The following is a 21,038-nucleotide window of genomic DNA, read 5'->3' as shown; positions in this document are numbered from 1 at the left end:
CGCGCCGATCCGAAGCCGGGAACCTGGAACCTCCTCAGGGTCTCCCACGTGGGTGCAGGGTCCAAATGCAATGGGCCGTCCTCGACTGCTTTCCCAGGCCACAAGCAGGGAGCTGGATGGGAAGTGGAGCTGCCGGGATTAAAACCGGCACCCTTGGGCCCGGCGGCGTGGCCTAGCGGCTAAAGTCCTCGCCTTGAACTCCCCGGGATCCCATATGGGAGTTCAAGGGCCATCCTCGACTGCTTTGCCAGGCCACAAGCAGGGAGCTGGATGGGAAGTGGAGCCGCTGGGATCAGAACCAGCGCCCATATGCAATCCCAGGGCGTTCAAGACGAGGACTTTAGCTGCTAGGCCACGCCGCCGGGACCCAAATAATAATGAAAGATTTAATAATTTTACCATCCTTGGGAGACCAAGTGATTATTTCTTATTTTGAAGATCTTTGTTTTACACAGCAGGTCATGCAATTAATATTGACTGAATCAAATCTAAGAGCTATAAATATTAACAAATTTCCCGGCCAGGTAATTCTCCCGACACATCTCCTGGTAGGTCTGCTTTAAAACATGTAAGAAGCTGGGAACAGAGCCACTGCCTTCTATAACCTACAGTCATTCCCAGTAATTTGCTACCAATTTCTAACAATACTAACAGATAGTTCCGGACAAGTATGCTCAAGCCCAAGTGAAGAAGTTTGGCAGAACAGTTTGCATGGTATATTAAAAGTAACATTCATCTCTTTTAGTAATTCATCTCATCATTATAGACATGCCTGTTTCATATAATCCTTAACGTAATGTTGTACAAAATGAAGGGATAGCACATTCAGCCTTCTCAAAAAGTTACACTGGACAGGCATCTAGCCTATTGGTTAAAATGCTCATGTCCTAGAGTGGATTATTTGTGTTCTCTATCTGGCTCCCAAATCTAAGCTCCCACCAATCCAGATCCTGGGATGCAGTGGTGACAGCTCAACTGGCTGGGTTCCAGTCACTTATGTGGAAGACCTGGCCTGAGTTCCAGGATCTCAGCTTTGGCCACAGCCCAGTCCCAGCCACTGTGATCATCCGTGGAGTGCAATAAATGGTTGATGGGACTCTCCTTCTCAGACAGTTTTTTTTAAATGTTTTTAAGGATCCTACTGAAGGCAAAGTTCCCCAACCTTTCCTAGAAAACGAAGACATTTTCTTTTCCCTGGCGTTTTATTCAGTGAGGGTAGGTAACAACTCCTTGCAGGATTTGTTTGTTGTTTTCATTTCAGGCACTCAGCACAAGACCTGCTTGCACATAGCAAGTGACAGGAAAGACATATCAAAAGAAAGACTATTTAAGTGACAGAATGTGAGGCTACTCGCTTGTCCTTTTTCTTTTTTGTGCCAGAAACTCTGCAGTGACATCAATTACAACTTGACTGACTGAATAACAGGCCCAAGAAAGCAATCAGAAAATTTCATTTTATGTCATGGATAAGTTTACACTGAACAATCTCAAAGCTAGCATCTACAGCTTCAGAAACCTTCCACTGATTTGTTACAGTACACATCAAAAAACCCTGTATTAACACACACCTCTGGTACATCAGAAATGAGAACAGAAGGAACTCATTTACTTTGACCCACCATTCTTCCTCTTTGGCCTTGTGGTGCTTCCAGGTACAAGGAAAAGGGCAATGTTTTATTTCATTGTCAACATCTAAAATTGGCCCTGAAACAACTCTTTCTCCATTTGGTTTGCATTCCACACCTTGGGGTCAGGACCAGGAGTTGGCAACAAGGAAGCGATCCAGTTGGCCTGGGAGCATGTCCGAAGAGAAAAGAATCTCTGCTCAATCCTAAAATATCAATTTTCTTCCTGTCACAGCACTTCTTAAAACACACAAAGTCATGAGTCAGATCTCAGTTGGCCTGTAATTCTCAGGACCAAACACAAACTTCTTTATTGAAGATAAATTCTTCGCATTTCTACCAAGGACATTAAGTATTTAGGTAAAGTTTCATGGAAGTGCTTCCTCTTACCATGTTTCTACTTGCCATGTTTATTTTATGGGCCCCGTGGAAATTTCATTCTGAGCTTTTGAGTCACTTTTATTCTTATTTGCTTACTTGCTATAAACAACAGGAAGAATTGATTTTGAGATCCTTACATGTCATGACTACACTTAAATAGATTATTTTGAAATTCTGTCACTGATCTTATATAAGCTTAGCAAGGTGTTAATGTTCTCTTGAAATCCTAAAAGACACTGGACATGTACATTACCCTATTGTTGTTACTTGCTTAATAAACACTTATGTCAAGTTCTGAGCTAAGGGGAAAGGAACTAGTAACCACCATTAGTTACTCAACAATTACATATCAAATGCCTACCACATACTAGGCACCATCTTGCTTAAACACCATTAACAAAACAGACATGACTCCTATTCTCCTGGGATTTACGTCCAGTAATTCTGCATCTACTTCACTTCCAAGAACCCATCTCAATCAGTTATCCCATCCTCCCCAACATTTTCAACCCTCTCTTCTCCATGCCTCTGTCCTAACAACATAAAGCTCAAATCATCCTCATCTTTAAAACTGTGTGCATTGTTTTTCAGTGTCAGTTCCTCCTTAGCTACCACCCTCTATTCCCCTTCATTTGCTTGTCAAATTTCTTGAACAGTTAGTTGTATTAGCTGTCTCACTTCCTTACTCTCCCACTGACTCAGCTGACTAGAACTTGGTCATTCTACTGAAAATGCTCTTATCAAGACCATCACTACGTCAGTGGGGACTTTCCAGCCCTTGTCTTATTTGGTTTCTCAGCATTATTTCACATTGTAAACCAATCCCTACCCCTGCTGAAATTCTTCCCTCATGTGTGGGGATCCTGTATCCTTCAGTTTTCCTTTTACTGTTGGCAGCTCTTTGGGCTCTTCTTTTTCTGCATAGCCCTTTGAAAACAGCTGTTATGGGGCAAGCCATTTGGCCTAACAAGTTAACTCCCTACTTCGGATACCCACATGCTATACCAGAGCGCCTGGTTTGAGCTATTTCATTTCCAATCCAGTCTGATGTTAATGGGCCTGGGAAAAAGCAGATTATGGCTTAAGTACCTGGGTCTCTGCCACATAGGAGATGGCAAGGGAGTTCTGTGATCCTGGCTTTGGCCTAGCCCAGCCTCGCTGCTGCAGGCATTTGGTAAATAAATCAGCAGATAAAAGACCTTGCTCAGTCTCTCTGCCTTTCAAATAAATGCTTTTTAATTTTTTAAAAAAGCTATCATTAAATAGCTCTTATGTTACATGTCAAACACTGTCCTAAGAGCTTTACAACATATACTAATATTCTACAACCCTATGAAGTTAACATTATTAACTCTACAGTGAGTTAATAATATTCCTTAACTTCATTTCCTTACTGATAAGGAAACAAAACAGAGAAGTTACATAATTTGCCCAAGGCCACAGAGCTAGTAACTGTCAAGTAGAGATATCGTGTTTCTTTCTTTCATTCTACATTCTTTGTAACATTTTTTTAAAGCATTTATTTTTAGAGTTAGAGAAAGGAGGAGAACCAGGGAGAAAGAATACTCCATGCACTGGTTTACTCCCCAAACGGCTGTCATGGCTGGAGCTGGGCCTGAGCATGTGCTTGGGCCAGGCCAAAGTGAGGAACAAGCAGTTTCTTCTAGGTCTCCCACGTGGATGCAGGGGCCCAAGAACTTGAGTCATCTTACACTGCTTTCCCAGGTGCATTAGCACCTGGATCAGAAATGGAGCATCCTAGGGTCAGCACTTTGGCTCAACTGACTAATCTTCCACGTTCAAGCACCAGCATCCAATATGGGTACCAGTTCATGCTCCAGCTGGTCCATTTCCAATTCAGTTTCTGCTGATACCCTGGAAAGCAACAAAGGATGGCCCAGTGTCTTGGGACCTTGAGTCCATGTAGGAGACCTGGAGAAGTATCCTGACTTTGGATCAGCTCAGATAGCCAGTGTAGTCATTTGCAGAGTGAATCAGTACATGAAGAATCTGTCTTTCCTTCTCTCTGTAGAATTGTCTTTCCAATATAAATAAATAAATATAAAAAAAAGTGGAACAACCAGTATTCAAACCAGTGCCCATGAGATGTTGGTGCTGCAGGTAAAGGGTTAACTTGATACCCCATAGCATCAGCCCCCAAATTTTAGCCATTGCTTAGACCTAGTCAACTTGCCTATTTTCTCTGATTTCAAAATCTATCCTTGGGGCCCGGCAGCGTGGCCTAGTGGCTAAGGTCCTCGCCTTGAACTCCCCGGGATCCCATATGGGCACCAGTTCTAATCCCAGCAGCTCCACTTCCCATACAGCTCCCTGCCTGTGGCCTGGGAAAGCAGTTGAGGACAGCCCAAAGCTTTGGGACTCTGCACCTGTGTGGGAGACCCGGAAGGAAGTTCCTGGCTCCTGACTTTGGATCGGCACAGCACCGGCCGTTGCAGTCACTTGGGGAGTGAATCGTCTGACGAAGATCTTCCTCTCTATCTCTCCTCCTTTCTGTATATCTGACTTTGTAATAAAAATAAATAAATCTTAAAAAAAAAATCTATCCTTGGCTCAAATTTTTCCTTCGTTCTAGAGCCACTTATCTGATGCAATGGATGTCCCCACCAGATTTCCCACAGGCTCCTAAAACATGCACAAACCCAATTAACCATGCTCCCTCTTCCTAGAGATTTTTCCTCCTCTTACATTCCCTTGTGTCCACTGCTCAAGCCAGAAACATATCATCCTTAACACCATGAACAGCTACCCCACTCCCACCTTGTCCCCAGTCATTATCACATTATCTACATTTCAATAGTTATGACTCTGATCGTTGTATCTCTCCATCCCCAACAGTTTTTTAATGTTTTTTTTTTTTTACCAGAGCTGTCCTCTCCATCATGGATCATGGAAACACTTCTCGCTGATGACCTTGTCATCAGAATATTTCCTTTTGATATACCATTAACATGGTAGCCAGAGTGATCTTTCTAAAATATAATTCTGACAATTTTACTGCATCTGCTTAAAAATCCAGTGGCAGGACTGGCACTGTGCACAGTAAGTTAAGCTTCTGCCTGCAAATGTTGGCATCCCATATGGGTTCCAGTTCAAGTCAAAGCTGTTCTACTTATGATCCTGCTAATCTGCCTGAGAAAGCAGTGATGGGAGGCTCAAATCCTTGGGCCCCGGCATCCACATGGGAGACCTGGAAAAAGCTCCAGGTTCCTTGCTTCGAATTAGTCCAGCTCCGACCATGGTAGCCATTTAGGGAGAGAATCAAAAGATGGAAGATCTCTCTCTCTCTCTCTGGCTTTCCTCTCTCCACATCTCTCCATAAATCTAACTTTCAAATAAAAATAAATCTTTTTAAAAAACCCACTTCAACGGCTCTGCAGTACATCCAGAGAGACATATAAAACTACTTATTACAGGAGTCAAAGCATAATCTAATTCCTACCTGGCCTCTTCAGTCTTTTAGCTCACTGTTTTCTCCAATCCCAGTTAAAGAAAACTATCAGGTTCCACACAAGCATAATGTTTTCTCTCAGTTCTGGTTTTACTCTTCCATTTCTCCTCTGCTGGCTATTTCCAACAGGCTTCCAATCCTCAACTTTGAAGTTATAATTTTCAAGAAGACATCTCTGGCTACCGATTTCATCCATCCAAAAGTGTAGCTATAAATGCTTCCTATCCCATTTTCCTGTCACTCCTATTATGGCATTGCCACACTACGCTAACTACCTGTCTCTCCTCAGATCAGTTCCATGAATAGGTACTGGGTCATATTCACCCTATAATGTGGGGTACATCACAGATATACTTGTCCTGTATTTGCTAAATGAATTCAAATGACCTTGCTTACTATCTGTTAAAGTTGTGAGAGCTCACAATAAATGTTTGGAGAACTGGCTTGAGCCTTCAATACAACCTCACAAAGTCGCCATTATTACATCCAATTTAAAGACAAAATAAGAGCTCAAACAGTTTAAGTAACTTGCCACTGGGCTATTAATTAGCAAAGTACAACTCAAGTCTATGACCACCAATTTCCAAAGTGAGCATACATCACCTTCCTGTGCTGTGAAGGATAGAAAAGATTTAGAGGATCTGTTCCTGGCTATGAAAGTGCAAGAAGTTGTTTTTGGTTAGAAGGAAGAGTGAGATCAAATTAGGCATAGTTTTTTGAAGGACATCTGAACCTGTTCTTGAAGGATGGGTAGGATTTACACAAGCAGAAACGGGGGTATGAGAGTACCAAGGGGGGGGGGGCACAACAAACATCTTTGGTGGCAATGACAGACGAAATAGATTTATGGGGAGTCCACTGGGGTTTTCAGTGTGGGTTGTGGCTGCTATTTTTCACCTTATGATGTACTAATAAAACCAGGCATGTGTCTTACTGCAAGATAAATGGGGTTTTACTAGACTTGGCATTCACTCTTAAGAGGCAGCCACTGTGTAAACATCTTACAAAATCAATTCCTAAAGAAGCCCACAAGGAACATTAAGGAGCTTACTTGCTGCAGTTCTGCAAGTTGCTTTTAAGGATGTCATAGTCAGTATTGAACAGAGGCCCACTGTCCTTTAGCATGGCTTTCTGGATGCTGTACACATGGATGCTGGCAGTCACAGCTAGCTTGGACTTCACTGCTACAAGTCAACAGGAAAAGCAGTCTGTTAATACACAAACTTCATAGCATGTGGGAACTTTAACAAGAAACCCTTCTGCATTAAACCATTTGCCATCTGCACTGGTTCAAAATCTAGATGACCAAAGAGGCACATATACAGCATAACATCAACCCTTCTGTCTGCAGCAGGGACATTAGGACACTGTAGGTGGTGGTTGAGTCATTCCTAAGCAGAGCAACTGTGAGGGTATCACTCATGCAGTGGACACTCAGCAAACATTGATTAATGATTGATGACTAAAATATTCTTTTTAATGGTCAGCAAAGAAGCCTACATTAGAGCATGTAACTAAAGAGTAATAAATCATCTCTACTTAAGAAGGCTTCACTTACATATTTCAAGCTTAGTTCTGAAAAAGCAACTACATAACAAAATACTACTAATTATATTTGTCTGCAGAGAAAAAAAAACAGAAAATCACAAAAACAAATTTTAGGCTCCACAAAGGAAAGGATTGTCCCCATTTTTTCCCATGTTCCAGTGTCTAGTACAGAGTGTGCTAAATGCTACACAACTGACGTGTATCTATAGAATAATCAAACTTTATCTACTACCGCTGGGGACCCCCCTCAAAAAAAGGGATACTGCCATCACCCAAAATACTCCAGTTAATTTGGTGAGAAAATCCATCCTCTTTGGCAGGAGTCTTTACAAAAGACAATAATAAAATTTTATTTTAAAACTATGTTCAGGATCATGAAGATCTGTTAAATATTCATTTGAATTGGGTTTTTATACAATAAAATGTTACACTAACAGCTTTAAAACAGCTGGACAAATTTAATTTAAAAGTAATTTAGTCCTTCAGACCAGAGATGGTCTCCCCAAGAAACTGTTGAATGTATCTGGACAATTAGATGCCGGACCCTTTGCTTGGTATATGCTTGCAATGAAAGAATCCCAACTGAATTTGATCTGTAATACTGCAACAAGGTGGAGGAATCCACCATGGGGGGAGGGTATGGGGGAATCTCAGAGCCTATGAAACTGTGACACACAATGCAATGCAATTAATAAAAGAATACAAAAAAAGTAATTTAGTGATAGCATTGGGACACAGCAAATTAAGCTGTTGCCTGTAATGCCAGCATCCCATGAGGCTGGTTTAAGCTTCCAATCCAACTCCCTCCACCTCCCTGCTAATGTATCTGGGAAAGCAACAGAAGACAGTATTTGGGCCACTGCCACCTTGTGGGAAACCTGGATGGGGTTATTGACTCCTGGCTTCAGCCTGGTCCAGCCCCATACTATTCTTTTTGCAGATATTTGAGGAATAAACCAGCAGACAGGAGATTTCTCTCTCCATTTGTATCTGTAACTGTGCCTTTCAGATAAACAAACAAACAAACAAACAAACAAACCTTACCCTTTTTTAAGAAATTGTTTAATTTAGGAGTCTTTATGCTTTTAGAAAAACATTCTTTCATTTTCTTCCTAAAGAATGAAACACTGGGGCCTACGTGATGCCTCAACTGGCTAACATTCTGTCTGCAAGTGTCAGCATCCCATATGGGCAACGGTTTGTGTCCTGGTTGCTCCACTTTACATCCAGTTGCCTGCTTATGGCCTGGGAAAGCAAAAGAGCATGGCGCAAAGCCTTGGGATCCTGCACCCAGATTGGAAACCTGGAAGAAGCTCCTGGCTCCTAACTTCAGAACAGCTTGGTTCTGTAAATCTGCCTCCTCATTAAAAATATATCTTGAAAAAAAGAAATTGTTACGGAATGTACCACTGTATTTAAAGTATTTTTGCTGATGAGATGTTCTATATGATAGTGACAATATTTTTTTGGATGTTTGCCACAAACATCCTGAAATCCTGTAATACAACAGCTTTATTATTGCTAGCAGTCACTGGCCTCAAGAACAGGAAGCTAGGCAGATATGGTACCATACTTAAACATTTTTCAGAAATTACTAATAAGGAACACAGGGCTCTTCTGGTAAGTAGATAGAGAGTTAGATGGATAGATATTATATATGTATATACACACACATATAATATACATCTATTAGAGAAAATTTATGCTAACTAGAAGAAAAAATCTGCCAAATTATGAATATACTAACCTTCTAATTTGTCTTCTCTCACTACTGCAACCTTGTGGCACTGTAAGGAAATAACACTTCATTAGTGTTTCAAGTACGGGAATTTTAGTTCTTGTTCTTCAATGTGAGATAAATAAAACACCAAAGTGCCTAGAAAGATGTTACAATTTGATAAAGTCATAATATTTATATCTTCTTACCTTAAAACTACTCAATGAGATAAAGGAAAGTAAAAGCATAAATACCAATAGCACAATGGAATACAACATTTCAAATCAGGGAACAGGACTTTTGAGTACATGACTTTAGAACAATGCATAATCACACAGGACCAGGAAAAAACTGAACCCAGTAGTTTATCAGAATAAATACTGAATGGATCAGACATTTCAACGTAAAAAGTAAAAACATACAAGGATTAGAAGAAAACATGAGAATGGGGGAACAGTTCTTAAGCATAATTCAAAAGAAAAAAATAACTGAAATAAATCATAAAAGTAACAGAACAATCTTGGATAACAAAAAATCTCAAGCAAAGCATAAAGAAAAAGGATAGAGTGGGAAAAGTATGCAATTTGTATCATGGTGGGTTAATGTACAGTTTCTAAAACTAAACAAAGAAAAATGATGAAAAAGTACGAAAAGACAATTCACAGAAAATGCAAATGACTCTAAACAGAATGTGCTATGAAAACAGGTACTTTCCTAAACTGCTGGTGAGAACAGGAAAAGGAGGCAGGTACATGGCAAATTCCCATATGACCCAGCAATCCAAATTGTGGGTATGCAAGCCTAAAACACACAACAGCAACAGACAAAACACACTCGTATTGTGCTGTTCACTGCAACACTATTTGTAATAGTCAAAGATCACAAGTAACTCAAATAATCATTAATAAGGACCTGTTGGGGCAGAAAGGTACAGTAAGTTAAACCACTGCTTGGGACACCCACATCACTTGTTAGAGTGCCTGGTATGAGTTCTGGCTACCCCACTTTTATTTATCTTTATTTGAAAGGCAGAATCAGAGAGAAGGCAAGACAGTAACAGAGAGAATCTTCCATTTGCTGGTTCACTCCCAAAATGACTGCAATGGCTGGAGCTGAGCCAATCCAAAGCAAGGAGCCAGAAGCTTCTTCAAGGTCTTCCATGTGACTGAAGAGCTTCAAGCACTTGAGCCATTCTCTGCTGCTTTCCCAGACCATAAGCAGAGAGCTGGAAGGGAAGTGAAGCGGCTAGGAACCAACTGGTGCCCATATAGTATTTCAGCGCTTGCAAGGTAGAGGATTAGCCAACTGAACCATCATGCCAGGTCCTATAACGCCGTTTTTCATTTCAGAAATGCTTACATTTTTAAGAAAAAAAAACTAGAAGAAATCAGAAGGACAAAACCTGACATTATGTTTAATAATTTGTTTCACACAGAGTGAGCTTTTCGCCTTTTAGTTAAGGTGCCAGTTAAAGACACCTGTGTCCCACATCAGAAAACATGAGTTTAACACTTGGCTCCAGCTCTCAATTTTGGCTTTCTACTAACACAGACCCTGGGAGGCATCAGTGACGGCTCAAATAAACAAGTTCCTGCCCTGACATGGGAGAACTAGCAGGAGTTTTTTGGTTTTTTTTTTAAGATTTATTCATTTTATTACAGCCAGATATACAGAGAGGAGGAGAGACAGAGAGGAAGATTTTCCGTCCGATGATTCACTCCCCAAGTGAGCCGCAACGGGCCGGTGCGCGCCGATCCGAAGCCGGGAACCTGGAACCTCTTCCAGGTCTCCCATGTGGGTGCAGTGTCCCAATGCATTGGGCCGTCCTCAACTGCTTTCCCAGGCCACCAGCAGGGAGCTGGATGGGAAGTGGAGCTGCTGGGATTAGAACCGGTACCCATGTGGGATCCTGGGGCTTACAAGGCGAGGACTTTAGCCACTAGGCCACGCCGCCGGGCCCCTAGCAGGAGTTTTAACTCCTACTTTCAGGTCCTGTTGTTGTAGCCATTGGCGGGTGAACCAGTAAATGGAAGATTTCCTCTCTGTTTCTCTCTGTCACTCTGGCCTTCCAAATAAATCTAAAATAGAACATTAAATCTAAATCACATTATAATAACAATAATAATGACTATCACTGGGTAGGTATTTGGCATAGCAGTGAACTCATTGGCCAGGCTACCTGCCCACTACATTGTGTCTGTGTTGGTTCTCTGGATCTGGCTCCTGATTCCAGCTTCTTGATGATATGGATCCCAGGAGGCAGAGGTGATGGTAGGAGACATAGCCTGAATTCCCAGCTGCAGAATCCTGGCCACAGAGGGCATTCTGGGGCTGAACCAATGCATGGAAGCTGCTTCTTTCTCTTAAAGACTTCCTATCGCCTAGTGAGCACACAGCTGAAGGAGCAATAGAAAAGGAAGCTGTAGAATAAAAAGAACCTTCCAAAAATTCACAGTGAAGGGCTTAGTAGAAGCTTATGTAGATCTCAATAAGCTCCTTGAAAAGTTAAAAAACACGGACCCCGATACCAGAAGGTATTCATTACAGAGAGGAATGTTTAGGGTACATTATCTACCTAACAGCGAATTTTTGATAGATAGATAGATAGATAGATAGATAGAGAGATAGAGAGATAGGAAGGAAGGAAGGAAGGAAGGAAGGAAGGAAGGAAGGAAGGAAGGAAGGAAGGAAGGAAGGAAAAGAAACAAATCAAGCAACCCAACAAGGACACACTTCTGAAATGAGTGACTGCTACACAAGAGGAAGAGCCTCAGGCAGGTCTATCAGGAAGCATCCAGGAAGCACTGTTCACACAAGGCGGTGACAGCTCCATGTGTGCGTCTTTCCCTGCAGACTTTCCAGTGGGACAGAACGTGTAAGTGGAAGAGACAGTAATACTGATGATCCTGTCACTACACAGACCTAGGCTAAGTGTACATTCGTCAGGGCCAGCACTGTGGCACAGTGACTTCAGCCTCAACCTACAGTCCTGGCATCCCAACTTGTGTACCAGTTTGAGTCCCAACTGCTCCACTTCTGATCCAGTTCCCTGCAGATGGCATGGGAAAGCAGTGAAGATGACCTAAATCCTTGGGCCGCTGCACTCATGTGGGAGACCCTGAAGAAGCTGCTGGTTCCTATCTTCAGACCAGCCCAGCTCCAGCCATTGTGATCGCTTAGGGAGCTAACCACCAGATAGTAAATTCCTTGCTCTTTCTGCTCCTCCTATCGCTGTTGTAATTTTGCCTTTTAAATGAAAATAAATAAATCTTCTAAAAAAAACTTATGTAAAAAAAAATTGTATGCCTAAATTTTAACAAGAAAGTTTAAAAATTAGAAAAAAAAATTGGGCCCAGCGGCGTGGCCTAGCGGCTAAAGTCCTCGCCTTGAAAGCCCCGGGATCCCATATGGGCGCAGGTTCTAATCCCCGCAGCTCCACTTCCCATCCAGATCCCTGCTTGTGGCCTGGGAAAGCAGTTGAGGACGGCCCAGAGCATTGGGACCCTGCACCCACATGGGAGACCTGGAAGAGGTTCCTGGTTCCCGGCTTCGGATCGGCGCGCACCGGCCCGTTGCGGCTCACTTGGGGAGTGAATCATCGGGGAAGATCTTCCTCTCTGTCTCTTCTCCTCTCTGTATATCTGACTTTGTGATAAAAATAAAAATCTTTAAAAAAAAATTAGAAAAAATATGTATAGCTATGTTGTGTTTTAAGCTACTTATTATTACCAGAGCCAAAAAGCTTAAAACATTTTAAAGCTCATGAAGTAAAAAGTTCACTGTACATCAAGGTTAACTTCTCACTGAAGCAAAATATTCCCTGTTAACACAGTGAAGCCTCAGACCGACAGCAGTGTCCCAGACCTTCACACTCACTCATATCAGCTCACTAATCCATCCAGAGCCAATTTCCATTCCTACCAGTTCCTTTCATATATGTACTCTCTACAAGTGAACCATTTTTAATATCTTTTACACTATATTTTTATTGTATCTTTTCTATGTTTAGATACACAAATAGTTACCATTATATTATACCTGTCTGGAACAGCACAATATACAGGTTTGTGGCCCAGGAGCAAGAAGCTATTTCACATAATCCAAGTGTGTAGTAGGCCATGCCATTCAGGTTTGTGTAAGCACACTCTGATGTTTGTGCAATGATGATAAATGTACCTCATTCCTCACAACATATGTCAGTGTTAAACAATGCTGATTATACCTTATCATTTCGCTTACCAAATAGCTTATCAACGAGAAAAGAATACTCTGGCAAGGAAACACAGGGATCTGATCCCACTAACAGTGTTGTTTCTCCTTGAAAACGACTACATGGATTTTTCCAGTATTAAATTTCACGTTTGGCACTCAATTACTACAACAAATTCAGTGAGTATTTTAGCAAATCAATGTTATAAACCTATTCTATTGAGAGGAAAAGAAAAAACAACAAAAGGGCAAATGTTTGTAAATTTTAGTGAATCTCTGAAGAAAGGTCCTGAGCCTTGGGCCAAGTCCCATGAGACTACTTGTGACAGAAGCCAAAAAAATAGGAGGTTTGAGGAAATGAGAACACGGGAAGGAAGCATGCCTTCCTTCAGCGAGCAAGCCAGAAGCGCAATTTTTTAAAGCTTGCAGGGTTTCATCTGGTACAAGAAAAGGAACACAATGTCTCAGCAGAGCTTCTGGTACCCACTAACACAGGAGAATAATAGCATGATTCTTGGGCACAAGAGGGATGTGAAAGTAGCTAAGACAAACTCAGCAGACCTGAGACAGCTCTGTGGTTGGGATGCTGAAAACGTAGCAGTAACCTGTGCTGATAGAAGATCTGATACTAGAGTGATGACAAGACCATGCAGGACAGTGAAGCTGTTCAAACTACACCATGCCTCTGCATTCACTCAGCTCCCTGCCAACACCCACTGCCTCTCAGCCACTTAGATGTAAGCCTATCAAAACTAAAATGAAGGCAGTTTTTTTTTTTTTAATGTGGTTTCTGATTCCTGGGTTTGTGAATTAAATTGTAATAGGCTGAAAATTAACCATCGTTGTCCCAAATATATCTTCAAGAGGAAGAAAAAGTTACAAGGTATACAAGAGATGCATGTCCTACTGTCTTACTACCTGGGACAACTGTCAGAACCACTCTGTCTGCATCAGAGCCAAAATATTATTCCTTAGACTTTTCAGAGTTTCATTCAGTCTAACAACAGAAAATCATCATCACCTGCAACTTTTAAAAACAGCCATATCATGAATCTTGTGTTTTTTTTCTCCCCTTGTGTTAGATTATAACACAGTTCACTGCTCCAGCACATACAAGCTTTAAGATTCTGAGAACTTACAGGCTGTCCATTCTGGATGAGACTGCCAGATACCAAGTAGGTGACATGCAGTTGGGCTCCTGAATTTTCTTTTCGTTTCCTTTCAACATAATCATACAGCATCCTGTTCCAAAGAAAGGAAGGCATAGAAAGTCATTAGCAGTTTTTACCTCATCAATTCTTAATTCACACCTTGAAAGTCAGATATATGAAATCTAACAATCCACCAAAATTTTTTTTTTAGTTTATTTTTATTCGAAAGGCAGATTTACAGAGTAAGAGGGACAGAAACATCTTCCATTCGCTGGTTCATTCCCCAAGTGGCAGCAACGGCTGCAGCTAAGCCAATCCAAAGCCAGGAGCTCCCACCAGGTCTCCCATGTGAGTACAGGGTCCCAATGCTCTGGGCCGTCCTCAACTGCTTTCCCAGGTCACAAGCAGGGAGACGGATGGGAAGCGGAGCAACTGGGACACATACCAGTGTCTACATGGGATTTTGGTGCATGCAAGGCAAGGACTTTAGCCACTAGGCTACTGTGCAAGGCCCTCCACCAAATTTTCTAAACCACATAATATGTGTTTAGTCTTAGGACAGTTTAGAAAGGTACAGACATCAGATAAGAAACGATGATCTCAGCACGTCTACAGAGTTGGCAGTGACCCAGTAAGTCAAAGAGATAAATCTAATCATAGTCTAAAAGGACTAAACCTTTATTAAAACAATGGCAATCAATGAACTTCAAAAAGCTCATAGAAAAACAGAATTAAAAGGTGAGTTTATTTTGGTGCAAAAAAGCCTTGAGATCGTGCATAGTGTTTTCATAATATGTAGTCTCCAAGAACTTTCTGAAGACCCTCCCCCTACATATAACTGATACAAAGAATAAATTCAGATGAAGAACTATAGGGGAAATCGGTTGGGGGGAGGAGGCTTGAGGAGGGGTAAGGGAAATCCCAGAACCTATGGAACTGTATCATAATAAAAAAGAAAAAATGGGGGGAAAAAAAAAAACCAATAAATTCAAGGCTCAGTGTAATGGCTCAATTGGCTAATTCTCAGCCTCCAAGTGCTGGGATCCCAAATGGGTGCTGGTTCATGTCCCTGGCTGCTCCACTTCCCATACAGCTCCCTTCTTACGGAATGGAAAAGCAGAGGAGGATGGCACAAAGCCTTGGAACCCTATACCCACACAGGAAACCCAGAAAGTGTCTCCTGGATCCTAACTTCAGATCAGCTCAGCTCTGATTTTTGTGGTCATTTGAGGAGTGAAACCAGTGGATGCAAAATCTGCCTGTCTTACCTTCTCTCTGTAAATCTTCCTTTCAAATAAAAATAAATAAATAAATCTTAATAAATAAATTTAGTTATTGCCTATGTGTTCTCCTACATATGTTAGCTAATTTTTCCAAGTTTCCTAATATCCTGAGATATAAAATAAGGTTGTGTGAAATTAGTGATCCTCTTAATCTTCCACAACCTTCAAGTCTCCAAGCATAAACAAACATATGTTCTCTTTCTAGGCAAGTTGATTCAGGGTTTTCAATAGTTTCTAAATCAATTAACTACTCCAAAATATTAAGAACTACTTTGCAAATAGCACAAATGCCCAGCTCTAAAATTCCAATCTTGTATTTTCTTAGATCCAACACTGAGAAATACGGAATGTTGGGGGCCTGTGTTATGGCTCAACTGACTAACCCTCTGCCTGAACACCTCAGCATCCCATATGGACACCAGCTCCTGCCCCGGTTGCTCCACTTCCCATCCAGCTCCCTGGTTGTGGCATAAAAAAGCAGCAGAGGATGATCCAAAACCTTGGGAAACTTCACCCATGTGGGAGACCCATAAGAAGCTCCTGGCTCCAGGCTTCGGATTGGCTCAGTTTCAACCACTGTGGCCATTTAGGGAGTAGACCAGCGGATGGAATCTCTTTCTCTCTGTAAATCTGCCTTTCCAATAAAAATGAATAAATCTCTAAAAATAAAGAACTATGGAATGTTAATAGCTTATTCCCACTGCCTAGTATTCAAACTATTCATTAGCCTGAGAGGGCCAAGCGCTAAATACAGGAACAATGGGGCTTCTAATAAAATCCTTAAATTCATGTTTAGTCCCATGATCCAGCAAGCATCAGAAGTTGGCTCCCCTCAGCCATTTCCGCTTCAGCAACAAAGAGATACCAAGAAACATTTCCGGAGCCTCTACAAGATGTCAGATTCCAGCCAAAGATGGGCAGAAATGCCAAAAACTCAAGAGAAAACAATCTATATGACTGGTCACTTTTCTTTTTTTTTTTTTTTAAAGATTTTATTATTATTGGAAAGCCGGATATACAGAGAGGAGGAGAGACAGAGAGGAAGATCTTCCATCCGATGTTTCACTCCCCAAGTGACCGCAATGGGCCAGTGCGCGCCGATCCGATGCCGGGAACCAGGAACCAGGAACCTCTTCCAGGTCTCCCACGCGGGTGCAGGGTCCCAATGCTCTGGGCCGTCCTCAACTGCTTTCCCAGGCCACAAGCAGGGAGCTGGATGGGAAGTGGAGCTGCGGGGATTAGAACCTGCGCCCATATGGGATCCCGGGGCTTTCAAGGCGAGGACTTTAGCCGCTAGGCCACGCCACCGTGCCCTGGTCACTTTCCTTTTAAAGTGACTCTCCTACCTTCCATGAAACCTGCTAACCCTCCAACAGTCTTTACTCCCTACTTCCTGCTCCAACTTCTCTACTTCTTTCCTCTTAACTGAGTTGGCATGATATTTACCTATCTTTTCACTCCATATGTAACAGTAACCAACCATCCTGGTTTGCGTGGGTCTGAGTGGCTTCCTGGGACCTTAGGCATGATTAGTCACTATTTCTTCATCTTGGCCTAGTTCATTAATCTCGATGGCTTCCTCTAACTCTGACAACACCATCATCTGCTCAAACCACCGAAGCCAGAAATCTGGGAGTCATTATTCCTCACTCCTCCTTATCCAGTGATTTGCCAAGTCTCATCAGTTCTCCCTCCCAAGTAATTCTTGGTTCTATGCCCTTCAAATCTCTGGACTGGATTATTTTAATTCCAAGTGTCAATTCCCCTTCTCCCTCTCACCTTCCATTATCCATGATGTTGCCAGAATGAAGTTTTAAAAATATAAATCAAGTCATTGAGTCCATAAAACTTTTCTGGGGCGCTACCTTATGTTCAATGCCTCAGGGACAGAACAGTGAAAAAAGCCAAGCTCTTATCCTGTTGGGGCTTACATTCTAAGAGAGAGCCAATGAATAAGTGTACTTATACAACTTTGGGTGGCAAAAGTCTATGAAAAAAATTAGACGATGGAGAGTGAATGATAAGATTTATAATTTATATAAAGTGATTATATTAGGAAAGACCTCATGAACAGAGGCTTACAGGAAGCGAAGATGCTACCAATGTGGTTATCTGTGGAAAAAATCTTCCCAACAGAGAAAGCAGCAAACACAAAGTTCTGAGGCTAGAATGTAGACGAGGTCCAAGCTACAGAAAGTGAGGCCAGTGCCAAAGCAAAGGAGAAAGGGCTCCAGACATGGCAGACTCTGGCCAAAGTAGGAAGCTAGAGGAAGCTCAGAGCAGGAGTAACATGAACTCACTTTTTAGAGGGCTCTCTGACTTCTGTGTGCAGAATATACTCACCAAAGAAGGGGTAAAAGGAAGAAAGGAAACCAGTTAGGAAGCCACAGCAGTAAGCCAAGCTAACATGACAAGGTTCAACTAGGGCAGAAGCAATAGAGGTTGTAATTAGTGGATCAATCCTGGGTGTATTAAAGGGAAAAGCAACCTGATCTGCCAATTGTCTGCTTATGGAGTATGAACAATCAAGGAGTCAAGGATGACTAGACTAAGCATATCAAAGAAAGCAGCTAACATTCATTGGGATGGGTGTTGCAGAGATCAGGAGGTAGGTTTGGGAGCATGTTAAATTCGAGATGCCCTAAAGTAATTATTGATGCTGAAAAGTAGCTAGTTCAATTATACTTGCCTGGAGCATTATTACTTGTCCAAATTTTTCAGTAGCTCCCACCTGTTAAGAATGAACTTGAAATTCCCAGCTTGGCAGGTGAAATCCTTCTTATCCCAGGCCCGGTATTTTGCACATTTCCTGACTCCCTCCATTTTCAGTCACATGAAACATTCTGCAGGACCCCTGCCTCCTTTGTATGCCCCTCCTTTTGCCTGCAATGCTGTTCTCAGGCCTCAACCACTTCCTCATAAAGTTGGAAGTTCCATTATCATCTCCTATGTGAAGCCTTTCCTAATATCCCCCACCTCCAACCTCCACTGCCCATAGCAGGCTCTCTACCTTCCAAACTCCAACAAAACCTACCCCGATCCCTATTGCTGCAGCACTTATAACTAACTGCCTAGCTTACTTATGTGCCATCCCCACTACATTGTAAATTCTTTTGAAAGTAAAAATGTGACCTAGTCAGGGGCTTGCATCATGAGGTACAGGCTAAGCCTCCACCTGCAGCCCTGGCATCCCATATGGGTGCTGGTTCACCTTTCAACTACTCCATTTCAATCCAGCAAACTACTAATGTACCTGGGAAGGTTGCAGGTGACAGCCCAAGTCCTTTGGACCCTGAAGCCACATGGGAGACCCAAAGGAAGATCCTGGCTCCTGTCTTTGGATCAGCTCGGCTCCAGCCATTACAGCTATTTGGGGAGTGAACCAGCAGACAGAAGATCTCTCCCTCTGTGTCTCCTTCTCTGTGTAACTCTGCCGTTCAAGCAAAAATAAAATAAATCAGGCCTGGCACAATAGTCTAGTAACTAAATCCTCACTTTGCATGTGCTGGGATCCCATATGGGAGCCAAATCATATACCGGCTGCTCTACTTCCCATCCAGCTCCCAGCTTGTGGCCCAGCAAAGCAGTCGAGAATGGCCCTGCAACCAAAGTGGGAAACCCAGAAGAGGCTGCTGGCTCCTGGCTTTGGACAGGCTCAGCTCCAGCGGTCATGGCCACTTTGGAAGTGAACTAGCGAATGGAAGATCTTCTCTGTATCTCCTTTTCTCTGTATATCTGCTTTCCAATTAAAAAAAAAATCTAGAACAAAACAAAATAAATCTTATTCTTAAGTGACATACTCAGTATTTTTGTAGATTTCTCCACCTTATTCTTTAGTGTTTCCTTCTATTGCACTATTTTAGATAAATAAAGTAACACAGATTAAGGAACATGTTGTCATGTTACTGTCAGTTATGATCATGCTGGTAGTAGACATGTTAAGCAGGTACTATGCCATAGATGCTCTTGAGTTTACTGCTCAGATGTACCGTCTTTATCCAAAACTCAAACCCTTGCCTGTAACCACAGTCAATCCTGTATGTACTTTTCTCAAATCAATCCCAGTTCCTTTCACTAACAAGAAGTTCAAAGCAAATGTAAAAAAACAATTTCTGAATACTTTTGAACCCTAAAATACATCTTCCTAATCAAATCAGTTTACCAACAATATATGAAATTTCTTAAACATGACAGTATACATAAATTTTTACAATTTATATACTTCTTACATGATTAACCATATTTTCATTTTAATTTTCTAATTTTTGTTGCAGATAAATTGCATTCTTTTTTTTACAGGACAAGTACTGTGTATATCCATACTGTCTTTCCTAACTCAATTTAATTTTTCCACAGTATCTTCAGTTGAAATTATTTTGTTCAAATCAAAGAGGATAGAGGCTGCATATTTTTTATGCTTTCTGTGATAAACTTAAATAATGCTAAAAATATACAAATAATGGAACAAAAAATCTAGCCAGTAGACAGCATCAACTTCCAGACATGTCCATAGAGGTGCTTTCAGATGACTGGGCAACAGTCCTTAAAATTTCTCAGTTGGGGGTGTCCTATATCACAGAACACTTGAAAGTCATTCCCACTGTGTCCTGTCCAAATTACAGACCATAAGAATCTATGAAAACGGGGCCTGGCGGCATGGCCTAGCAGCTAAAGTCCTCACCTTGGATGCGCCGGGATCCCATATGGGCGCCGGTTCTAATCCCACCAGCTCCACTTCCATCCAGCTCCCTGCTTGTGGCCGGGGAAAGCAGTCGAGGCCAGCCCAAGGCTTTGGGGCCCTGCACCCACATGGGAGACCTGGAGGAAGCTCCTGGTTCCCGGCTTAGGATCGGCATAGTACCAACTGTTGCGGCTCACTTGGGGAGTGAATCATAGGATGGAAGATCTTCCCCTCTGTCTCTTCTCCTCTCTGTATATCTGACTTTGTAATAAAAAATAAAATCTTTAAAAAAAAAAAGAATCTATGAAAATGAAATGGTTGCTTGCAGCCTCTATATACTCATTTGAAGAATTTAGTTAAAAACTACCTTGAGGCTCTCAGTTCTTCTCTGAGGTGTGAACCTGGCCGGTCAAGTGTTTTCTCCTCATTGAATTTCACCTGCGCTAAGATACTTTTGGCAGAACCAGCTAAGAGGAGAGCAGCAAGCACAAGCCATTCAGCTCCAGATGGTTGTGAGTCAGGACTCCCAACCAATCCTGTTGGACAATGTGATGAGCCCTCTGGACCACACAGGACAGTCCTTTCCCAGACCACCTCCAAACACCGTGGACAGAGAGCAAAAAAAAACTCATTACCAGTTCTACACCCACACGCCATCCCAAAAAGCTAAGGCAGACCTTCACCCATGCTATTTCCACAAGAGGCCAACTGAAGTTGCTTCATTAACCTTGGCTAGCGCTTGCTGCCATGAATAATTAATAAAATAAAATTAGCTTGAGAAGTGAGAAGGTGACTGACATAGTAGTTAAGATGTACTTTCAGGAGCTGGCATTGTGGCTACTGATCAATCTCCTCTGTCGTTCAAATAAATAAAAAGCAAATCTTTTTTTTAAAGATTTATTGTTTGGACCTAGAGCAATGGCTCAATGACTAAATCTTTTACCATGCAACCACTGGGATCCTATATGGGCACC

General features: G+C 42.0%; 1 protein-coding gene across 2 annotated transcripts in view; it reads right to left on the bottom strand.

Annotated features, from left to right (window-relative positions):
• Positions 1–21,038, bottom strand: part of POLD3 (DNA polymerase delta 3, accessory subunit) — a 53,727-nt gene that overhangs the window by 24,716 nt on the left and 7,973 nt on the right. For both annotated transcript variants that reach the window (XM_004589893.4, XM_058663577.1), the window contains exons 3-5: positions 14,089–14,191; positions 8,771–8,810; positions 6,527–6,659 (exon numbers count right to left, since the gene is read on the bottom strand). In XM_004589893.4, coding sequence (XP_004589950.1) covers positions 6,527–6,659; positions 8,771–8,810; positions 14,089–14,191 — 276 coding nt within the window. The remainder of the gene's footprint in view (positions 1–6,526; positions 6,660–8,770; positions 8,811–14,088; positions 14,192–21,038) is intronic.

This window comes from Ochotona princeps, chromosome 4 (genome assembly GCF_030435755.1).
Source record: "Ochotona princeps isolate mOchPri1 chromosome 4, mOchPri1.hap1, whole genome shotgun sequence".
NCBI lineage: Eukaryota > Metazoa > Chordata > Mammalia > Lagomorpha > Ochotonidae > Ochotona > Ochotona princeps.
This window is presented reverse-complemented; position numbering and strand designations above follow the sequence as displayed.